Source organism: Bidens hawaiensis, unplaced genomic scaffold (genome assembly GCF_021521415.1).
Source record: "Bidens hawaiensis isolate Kalapana, Puna unplaced genomic scaffold, B.hawaiensis_p1.1 tig00100915_1, whole genome shotgun sequence".
Classification (NCBI taxonomy): Eukaryota; Viridiplantae; Streptophyta; class Magnoliopsida; order Asterales; family Asteraceae; genus Bidens; species Bidens hawaiensis.
This window is the reverse complement of record NW_027504694.1, coordinates 1,951-13,173: the sequence shown is the minus strand read 5'-3', so window position 1 is coordinate 13,173 and position 11,223 is coordinate 1,951. Positions and strand designations below refer to the sequence as shown.

Below are 11,223 nucleotides of genomic sequence, written 5' to 3'. Positions count from 1 at the left end.
TTTATATAAGTATATATTAAAATTTAATATATACTTATATAACTATAGTTATTTTATATCTCAAATTATGGTAAAGATGACAATCTAAATACTAAACAACATATATTGTGTTATTTATAAAATCGTGCTCTAGCTTTGTTTTGTGATATGCAAAGCAATTGTCGTTCATTATAAAGAGTAGAGAGAGAGAGAGAGAGATATTAGAGTTCATTATAAAGAGAGAGGTTAGAGTTAATATTGTTAATATGATGAATTTTAGGTAAGTTGATAAATCAAATAAATTCAAGATAAAAATAGAAAGTAACAAAAATAAGGAATTGCCTATTATCCTCCAAAAATAGCGCCTTCAGTTATGGTAGGCGGTGGACCACCGATTTCGCCTAAAAACTCACCTAGGCGCCAAAGCGCAACGCTTTTAATAACTATGGTTAGGTTTAAAAAAAATAAAACTAAGCCATCAGTTTCTCTCAGTTTGGTTGCGTCGGTTATTACAGTTATGGGTTGGTTATTTCGGTTTCATGCACACACCTAAGTAAATATATCGTACGACAAACAGGTTGAAAGTCGTCCAGAGTGTTTTTTTCAATGCATAGTACCCCGTACATTACTTTATACAAAAAGTTTGATCATACGGTTAAATTCAAAGTGATGCGGGTAGACCCGAGTACCCACCAATTTTGACCTATACCCAACTTGACCAATCTACCCATGTGACACCTTTAGAAGGCATCAACAACAGTGCCTTAATAGTTAAATAAAGAGAGTAATGACAGCTGTCACCTTGATAGATTGCAGCTCTGGTGACCTGGCAAGAAGTGATCTTATGTACAAAATTCTAACACGGGAAACAAGCATGGTGTCCATCACTCTATGTGGCTCCATTTTTCGTATAAACGCAAAAACTGCATCTCTTATTTCAGCAAGTATTTCATGTTCGCGTGAAGCACCCGCTTTAATAACCGCAGCCAAAACCTGCACCATTCATATCATCACTTAAAAGTTAATTTCAAAATCCAAAAATTCAAAATATAAAAAGTGATTACAAAATTTAAAAGTAATAATAATCATACCAGCATTAGTAACTTATTTGCTCCATCAGAAATAGCTGCAAGACCATCATATTGTTCCAAGTCAAAATCATTTAGAGCCGAAGTAAGATACTCCCCTGCGGGTGTTGACTTTATCTTGTCTTGACCGGGTTTGACCAAAGCAAGAGTACCATCAGCCTTCTTCTCGGCTGACAAAGGTACAACCTCCATTCCACCCTCTTTATTACTGCTGTCACGTCTGTAAACCATATAAAGTGAAATAGTATTTAGATTAACTACTGAAAACAATACATACATATGCAGCTAATTATAAATTAATATAATTCACCTTCCAAGGTCAGGAGACTGATTTGAAATTTTAGGTGGTGCTCCAAATGCCTGAGAAAATAAACTTAAGAAATTTTAAAGAAATTATTGGCGGGAAAATGTTGTCGGAAGAAAGAAATAATAACCTGTTGGCTTCGAATTGAAGACGCCTTCTCGGTTAATCGCTCAAAAAGTTTCTCGTTTTCTTCATGCAGCCTCTGAAAAAGTGTTTAACCGCATTAGCAATAATTCTTTTATTATCTTATTTAAGTTATTTGTTTGTTATTTTTATGTCAACTAAACCATGAAAGTAGCATACCTCGATTAGGGCATCACGTTTCAGGAGTTCCTCTTCAAGTTTCTTGGTAACAGCTGCAGACTCAATGCCTTCTGTTGACTCTGAGCTGACTTTGGACTTGTTCTCATTTAGTTGTGCCTCCATTGCTTTTAATTTTGCCTACAACATAACAATGTAAAAAAACAATACTCAAATATCATAAGTTGATTGCAAAACAATATGAATTTTTACAAATGTAACATTATAGCTTATTAGACTCCTTCATTATCATATACAAGGTTAGCGCCTTTTTCTTTTTCATTTTTTTCCTTTCAAAACCTCATTTTATGAGTCATTTATTGCTCGAGACACCATATTTTTATTTATTTAAACCTTCATAATTTACAAATATCAAAATCCACACCAAAACATATAGTATTTTTGTATATTGTTTTTATTTATACACACACACACATACTGTTTAATTTTTTATATTATTCAGGACGTCATCGGTTCTTAAATCCAATTCGACCAATGAACCTATAAAACAACAGGTTCGCTTTTGAGCCAAGTTCCGACCCAGTTTAGTATTCATGTTTCAATAATAAGAAAATGGTTTGATTCCTACATATGGAAGATTAATCAAATCAATACGGGCCAACCATTGCTTTCACCAATAGTTATATTTATTTGATAAGTGTCAGATCTTATTAAAAAACATTAGAAAACCCCAATAAACACATTTTTTGTGCAAAACAAATGATGAAATTATGGTGATGTGAAAAACTCAAAACTGATAACCAACCTGTAAAGTCTCGACTATTGAATCATGTTGTTGTGACTGCAATTTCTGGTCTTGCACTTGCTTAAGTAATAAAGCTACTTGATTTCTCAGATCATCGTTTTGTTCCTTCTCAATCTTATGTTTTTCAGCAAGCATAATGTTTTCAGCCTGTACCAACCACAATAAGAACAAAATATTATGTCAAAAAGAATATAACAAGGTATTAAAGTATGATTGTAAATTCAAAAACCTTTAAATCTGACTGCAGCGTGAAGGAAACTTTCCAGGCTTTTTGAACTTCATTAAACAACAACACACATTGATCATTTGCAACTTTAAGTGCTTGTTTTAGTCCTGCAACTTCTTGCTTCAGATCATGATTTTCTTTTTCTCTTTCATAATATTCCTTGCGAGCGTCATTTGCCTACATAATGAAATGTAAATTATACTTTTTTATTTTTGTTTTTCAGAAAGAGAATTTTGAAAATGCCAACTTACAATATCTTTCCACTTTTTAATAGTGTCACGGTTTCCAAGACTCAGTACCGTGTTTCTAGCTCTAGCAGAGAAATTTAGAGAAGATAAAGTCTCAGACAAATTTGAAATGTTTGGACTTATGTTTACAATCAGCAAGGTTTTTGAGCTTCCACCTAGGATGAATTGATGAAAAATCATTTTAAAAAACATACATCAGTATGCCTGTAAACAAAACTGAATGTTCAGTGATTCAGTTGTTAATCACTTGGCTAGAACTTCGTTTATTTAATAAGCGTACGAACATTAACAGAAAAAAAAATTTCTAACATTTAAATTAACGAGCATGAACATGTGTCCTGTTTGTTTGTTCATTTAAGTTCTTGAAGGTTCGCTTATGTTTGTTCCTTTATGTTCGTTTACTTACATTCGCTAATGCCCATTCATTTATGTGTGTTTACATAATTATTTAAATTCATTATTTGCTAAAAATACTAGCTGGTTCGCCTTGTATCAACCCATCAAATTTAAAAATTAAAACCAAACCAATCGGCTAACGAATTGAACAAACGAATAGAAAATTGTTCACTTTCCTTCATTTACGCTCGTTCATTTTCGTTCGTTAATGCTGGTTCATGTAGAAAGCACTTTCTTAATGAACGAACATGAACAAGAAAATTCATTTGTTTAAATGTTTGTGTCCGGACGTTTGTTCGGTTAAAGTTAAGCGAACGAACACAAACAACCCCCCCCCCCCATTTGTGTTTCTTCAGTTCGCATACAGGCCTATACATCATAACCAAATTAACAATAACTTCTAAAATGACAAAATCATGTGATTTAAAAAGTACCAAGTGAATCAGCAAGGACTTTTGTAAGCATAGAGTTCTCATAAGGAACATCTTCTTTGTTAGATGTCAAAGAAGCTAACACGTCGCCCAACCTACATTAAAACCGTAACCAGTTACAAGATTTCAGATCATGAAACTTACGATGTTCATAAACTTATTAACTTAAAAGGTTATAATAGTTGCATACGCAGAAAGTGATTTCATGACATGTAGCATATCTGTAGTCTGCTCCCCGTTTTCATCTTCCAGACCTAGGCTTTGACTTCCAGCCAAGTCAACAAGTGAAAGCTTGCTATATATGTTTTCGCCGGTGATCAAATTGTCATAATATATATGTATGGTGATAATCCTGTGGAGAAATAAAAGCAGAACTTTTTAGGTTATTTATCTATGTAATGAATGTATGCATATTATTTAGAAAGAACTATAAATATACAAGAATGAACAGCTACAAGTTAAGAGGCTAAAACTATTTATAAATAAACTGTTACACAAATGTTTTGACAAACTATTAGAAAGTAAGTCAAGAAATCAAACACATACAGATGAGAACTATTGATCTTGGTGATGTCACCACTTCTACTTGATAGTGCCTTCTTAACGAGTTTAGAAAACTCTAGAGGATTGTCAACCTTTTCCTGGACAAGATCTACAAAAGAATCTAGTGAACCCATTCGAACCTTTGATAAACCACTCTCTGCCTCCAATAGCAAATCATGCGTCTATAAAAACAAAAGCAAATTATCAAAACCTTGGTAAGATTTGTGTCAATGAATGCGTTTAAACTATCAACGAAGTTTTTTAATAGAAAAGAATAGCAGACCTGCTCGTTATGAAGCTCAACAATCGTTACAAAAAAGTTAAATCGAGAAGTCGAAGTTGTATCTGAGTTGGACACGTCAAACAACTCTTCAAAGCATCTGGCATATAAACCACGATCATGGCTAGAACCTTCCTGCGGGGATTTAAGTCACATCATTTAATATGGATCTTTACAGCACAAAAATATGCATAGAGTTGAGAAATATGAAACAGACCATTGTATGAGTCTTTCCCGAACATGTTTGCCCATAAGCAAATATAGATACATTATGCCCATCCAAAGCTGACTGGACAAATGGTTGTACATCTGTGAAAACTTCAGCTACAATGCCAAAGATGTCATATGTTTTTTGGTCAGCGTAAACCACAAATTATCATAAAAAATTGTCTGGCACATGTGGCATGCCATACCTTGCCCGATATGCGGTCCATAAACCCTGTCAAATTCATAATCTTTCTTCGGGTTGGATACAGTATCATCACCAGTATTGACTCGTATGGTAAAATCATCAGGAAATTCAACAACCGATGGGCCTTCGTCCTCAAAAAGTGGTCTTGTTCTACAAAAGACCTTTATGTTCCCTGATATTATAAAAGAAGCATTCAGATTAAAAAAGAACATGTAGGTCCCGTGTAAGAGATACTTGTTATATTTCATCTTTACAAACTTTCTATCAAAATAAATATTTTACCCTAATTGAACAAATTCAAATCAATTGTCTTCAAATGAAGAGATATTTAGAATAAGAGATACTCCTAAAATGACGAAACCATGATTACCTTTGGCAGTTAATAACTCGTTAAATAACCTTTTCTTCTCCTGTATAAGTGGAGCAACTTTAGCTTCAGCTTCAAGAGCAGCCTGATCTGAAAGTAACGGGATTGTTGGTGTGTACCACATATCAGACGGGGGTCATAAAAGCAGGAATTGAAGCAAGGCGTATGCGTACCTAGCTTACGAGTCTTATCAGCAAGAACACCTAGATATCGTGTGAGTCGATCAAGTTTTGCGTTAGAGTATTCCTGAAGATCAACAGCTTCTTGTCTCAAGTATGCATAATCTTGTCTAAGGTGCTGTCAATTGTGTTATACTAATAAGTTAGTGAATGGCAATATATAAATGTAGAGGCATGAGGGAGGTAAGAGAAGGTGAATATACGTAGTTAGGAGTGGAAATGATAAGTTGTAAAGAAGGAATGGTAATAACAATAACATATAAAAGTGAAGGTATGGAATAATAATAATACTACAAATACCTTGAGGCTATGGTTGAGACTGTTGAGTTTGGTAGCAAGAGCCTGTTTGTAAGAATGCGGCACGACTGAGGGCGTGGAGATGGAGTATCTGCGAGTAAGAGGAAGAGGAGCTGCTGGTGGCTCAAAACCACTCACCTCCCAGTTCCATCTGTTTTGGTTGTTATTGGACATTGAAAACCCTAATTCCTTCTTCTTCTTCTAATTATTAATTAAAAGGTAATTTGGAAATGGATATGACGGAGATGAAGAAGAAGATAGTCCTCCGACCACCACCACTCTCTCTCTCTCTCAAATGAAATCTTTGGTTGTGATAATTTTCCCTCTTTTCCAAATCCTCTCTTTCATTTCACTCTCATATATTTATAAAATTTTTATGTTTGAAACTTATTCAACATTTTTTTATTGTTTTTCCATATAAGTAGATTTTCTCTATTTTTAAACCAGTCAGCTTTGAAATGTCAATATTCATATGGATGGTTAATATTCCGTTTTAAAAGAAATCACTCAAATGTTGAGTAGTTCCAAACACTGTTAAAATAACAGATCATTAATCAGGATATCAATAGGAATGAGGGGGTTCGGCAACATGGTCGACAATGTCATGATTTAGGTTTGAAGTTGTCGTAAATACGTAAGTAGACACAAAGTTAGGAAGAAATGTGAAGGATATTTGTTGCATATGCGATATAAAGAAACGAGATATGGTACAAATGACACAAATCAATATGTATAACAGTGATAAAGAAAAGAGAAAGTTTGTGTTTTGTAAGAAGTCTGTTCTCGTTTGAGGACTATTAATGTTATCAAATCATTTTAATTTCGTAATACGAATACATATCTTACGCCTCGCTAGTTTTGTTCACACCAGTTAATGTGCAATGTATATACGGTATTAATAGATATTTACAGGGAACATATACATCCAGTTATGACAAATTAAACCATTACGCTTTCAAGTTTCAACAGATGAAAATAATATTATAATAATATTCAATAATATACCATTACAGTTATAAATCAGTGTTCAAACACCACCAATTCTAACATACTTAATTTTCTAAAAGAAAAAAAGTTTCATTAGCATACCTATTGAAAGTTAGGAGCATATTTAGTAGGAGACGGTTTCATAGTCAAGACAACAGAGTGGCACCCAACATTTTATTAGTTAGCATTTTAATATTAATATAACATCATGTTTTAAAGTTTCATAAGAGTTAGATAATCAATAGTCTCTTTGTTTATTAATCCGTTTCTAAAGCAATTTATTTTACCTAAATCAAATTATTATCCATTATCCAAAATTATATTTACAATTGACTATAGGTGTGGACATTGATCAAAATTGTTTAGTTATATGGACTAAAATACAATATTTATAACCAAGATTACAAACTTTTTAGCTAAAAGGTTTGATTATAAACGATCTGGTTAAATGGAAACTTATACTTTAGTTCATCTAATTAGCCATTGACTTTGAATATAACTGGATTAAGCTAATTAGTCAAATAAATTAATAACATAATTGAACTTACAAGCAAGAACAAACAACATCTCATAATCTCATAAGTTATTTATAAAAAAACAATAAAAGTGTGTCTAACAATATTCATTTTGTTAATTCGCTTATTTATTATTCAATAAGCATATAACTAAATCATAAAAAATATAAAACTAATAATCAAACTATAAGTTCTTAATATATATTGAATTTTAATATATTTCCCGTTTTAGTTATTAATAATATTTGGCATAAAAATTTGATTAATATAATCCCAAATCTCGAAAAGCTTTTTGGTTCCTTTATATCATTTTTAATCGTATTTATTGTAAGGGTAATTTCATAGGAATGAAATGAGCAGAATGATTTATGAATGTACGAATATATATGCATAAAAAGGAAGTGAAACGATTTAAATATTAAAAAAAAAAGGTAAAATAAATGGGTGATTTTTTTTTTTTTTGAACGACCAACAAAAATTTTATTCATCCGCTTAGCCAGCGGCTAAAGAGTATATATACCCCATAATACACCAAATAGCACCAATTCACGGAACTAAGAAATTATTAATCAGACATATACAACTAACTTCATTTAGTAAAAACATCAAACCTCCTCCAAGAATTCCATGTGATATCCGACTCCTTCGATCTACATCTTACCCACAAGTAACCCAAGGACTTTATTTCTTCGATGGTCTTTGAGTGCAAGGTTTCCGCTTGATTGAATACTCTATCATTGCGCAACTTCCATATACTCCAAATTGTAATAAGCACCATAGCGTGAATAACCTTCCTCCGCTTCTCTGTTCCTTGAATAGTGAGATGAAAATCCAAAAGATCCTTAATACTAAAGGCATATAAGGTTGGAACCTTGCACCATTGAGCAATAACCTGCCAAATAACTTGAGAACTCTGACATGACACAAAGAGATGATCACTAGTTTCATCATAATCCCCACAAAGCGGGCAACGGGTAGATTCCAAGTGGATGTTTCTTGCGGCTAGTGCCATCAAGGTAGGTAATCTTTCTTGTGCCGCCCTCCATGCAATAATACCCACTTTCATTGGAACCCAATTATTCCATTGAAAAGATGAAAATGATTGTAAACCTTGCGACTCCCGGATACATCTCTTTATACTACTAACCGAGAACTCACCCGATTGGTCTGGCTTCCAGCTCCAACTATCATTTCCTTCCAAAGACGCTACGGTTCCAAGGTAATTTTCCATGTCCTGCACCCGTTGCAACTCTGTATCGGACAGTTCCACCCGGGACCATTGCCAACAAAACACCAAGAGATCCCCAAACAGTTTTAGCCGATCCGACACCCAACATCTTTTATGCTTCTCTAATGCAAATAATTCTGGAAAACGATCACGTAGGGGGCTGTCTTCAAACCAAGCATCTATCCAAAACATAATACTAGAACCATCCCCCAATATTGGTTTGATGACTTTGTGCAGTTCCACTCCCCACTTTGATAGTTGTTCTGATACGTTATGAATTTGTTTCCACGGGCCCGACAGAGATAGTCTAGCCGGGATAAAGATCCAAGACCGTGAATTGTGATGTATTGCCCAAATAACCTTCCTCCAGAGACTGTGCTTCTCCGTTTTGAATCTCCACCACCACTTAGATAGCATTGACAAGTTTGCTTCTCTTAATGACCCGAAACCTAAACCCCCACGATCAATTGGTTCTACCACTTTCTTCCAAGCAATCCAGTTTATTTTTGATTCATCCTCCGTCCCACCCCAAAAGAAAATTCTTCTAAGTTTTTCGAGTTCATCAATGACTTGATTCGGCGCTTTATAAAGCGAAAAATAATATGTTGGCAAGGAATTCAGGACAGATTTTATCAATGTAACTCTCCCTCCGTATGACAGTGATCTTGCTTTCCAAATAGACAATCGCTTTTTAACCAACTCTATGATCGGGATCCAACTTCTAATGAGATTCATATTGGCCCCTACTTGTAGGCCTAAGTATCTAAATGGAAATTTACCTGGCTTACAATGAAGAATGCTCGCCATGTTTTCAATTTCTGATTCACCAACTCCTACCCCATAAACGCTGCATTTTTCCAAGTTAGCCTTGAGACCGGATGCTAGATGGAAGCACCTTAGAATACGCTGTAAGTTCATGGCATTTGTAACAGACCATTCTCCAAGAAAGACCACGTCATCTGCATACAACAAGTGAGAAATAGCGGGGCCATTTAGAGTACATTTCAAATCATGGAACAAACCGATATTAGTTGACTTCTTCATTATGCCGGTGAGAGCCTCCATTGCAATAACAAATAAAAATGGAGATAGTGGATCTCCTTGTCTTAGCCCCCGATTACAAGCAAACTCCATCGTCGGCGAGCCGTTTATCAACACAGATGCACGGCCCGCTCTCAGAATAGCCAAGATCCAGTACCTCCACCTTCCCGGAAACTTCATTTGTGCCATGATCGAATCTAAAAAAGCCCAATTCAAACTGTCATAAGCTTTATTTATATCGACTTTAAATAACATCCCCATCTTATGGTTAGATTTCATCCAAACAACAAATTCATTTAGCATTAGCGGCCCATCGGCAATGTTCCGCCCATGTAGGAATGCGGACTGCTCTTCTGATATCAAACTCCCTATTACCGGCTTCAACCGATTCACCAAAACTTTAGAAATGACTTTGTTTATGCATCCGATTAAACTAATAGGCCGGAAATCCTTGGGATGAAGAGGATCCTTGATTTTTGGGATCAGAGCGATGAAGGAAGACATACAAGACTGATTGAGCTGTATACCTTCGTAGAAATCATTAAACAATCTCACAAAATCCATTTCAAGACCACTCCAAAATCGTTTGATAAACTTGAAATTAAATCCGTCCGGACCCGGGGCTTTATCACTATCACATTCCCAAACTGCATTCTTTACTTCCAACAAAGAGAATGGAGCCACAAGCTCCTCGGCATCCATATCCGATATGTACGATAAATGAGGACAATTAATACCAGGTCTAACCTCCAACTGCTCTGTAAAAAGGTTTTCGAAATAATTAAAAAATTTACCTTTCACCTCCACTGGATTAGATATCCATTCTCCGTCCACCATCAACCCATTTATTCTGTTGGAAGTAGTATTACATTTAAGGATTTGATGGAAAAATTTTGAATTTTCATCCCCTTCTAATGCCCACTTAGCCCGAGATTTTTGACGAATGTCCATCTGCTTTAATCTTTCATTCTCCATAACGAAATGCCTGTATTCGGTTCTAGCATCGAGTTCGTGCTGAAGTAAAGGTCTAACCTCCGCCAATCTTTCTAATTCGGCAATTTGTTTCTCTCTTTCTATCCTCAATCCTCTTGTTCTAGACTTTTCTTCTGCCAGCCACATTTTGATCCCATTCCTAAGCCACCTTAGTTTTGTGGCAAGGGCCAAGTCTGACGGTCCATCAAACTGAAACATAATGCACCTGTTTATCACGTAGTCGTAGAAACCTTCCAAGTGTAGCCATGAGTTAAAAAATCTGAATGGAATGCGACCATAATCTGTTGCAATAACAGATAAGAGCAGTGGCCGATGGTCTGGAGCAGCTCGATCAAGTGCGGTTAGAGAAGCGTTCGGCCATCTTTCTAAAAACCCAATGCATACCAAGAATCTATCTAATTTACTTAGTTTGTCTCCTCGGTCTGACATATAGGTAAACTGCCCTCCCCCCCATATTATATTCATTAAGCGCAGCTGCTAGGATGAATTGGTTAAACGCCTCAGCATTGGGAGCATTAAATTCCGAGTTCAATCTCTCACTTGGTTCCCTGACTTCGTTAAAATCCCCCATCAACACCCACAAACCTTGGTGTGAATTCCTAATCCGAAGTAAGTCAGCCCAGAGCCTGCGACGAGCTATTGC

General features: G+C 35.2%; 2 protein-coding genes across 2 annotated transcripts; both read right to left on the bottom strand.

Moving 5' to 3' along the window:
* Window positions 1-679: 679 nt before the first annotated feature.
* On the bottom strand, window positions 680-5,990 carry LOC143608145 (kinesin-like protein KIN-14A). The gene is made up of 17 exons (XM_077083315.1): window positions 5,820-5,990; window positions 5,514-5,637; window positions 5,344-5,430; window positions 4,975-5,145; window positions 4,779-4,885; window positions 4,565-4,696; window positions 4,285-4,463; window positions 3,929-4,090; window positions 3,742-3,833; window positions 2,915-3,066; window positions 2,667-2,840; window positions 2,438-2,584; window positions 1,675-1,812; window positions 1,502-1,573; window positions 1,378-1,427; window positions 1,071-1,287; window positions 680-972 (listed from the first exon to the last, which is right to left on the bottom strand). Exons 1-17 carry the CDS (start codon window positions 5,988-5,990, stop codon window positions 751-753), a joined length of 2,397 nt encoding a protein of 798 aa, XP_076939430.1. The 3' UTR covers window positions 680-750.
* Window positions 5,991-7,907: 1,917 nt separating this feature from the next.
* Window positions 7,908-11,009, bottom strand: LOC143608146 (uncharacterized). The gene has a single exon (XM_077083316.1). The coding sequence runs from the start codon at window positions 11,007-11,009 to the stop codon at window positions 7,908-7,910; it is 3,102 nt and encodes a 1,033-aa protein (XP_076939431.1).
* Window positions 11,010-11,223: the final 214 nt, after the last annotated feature.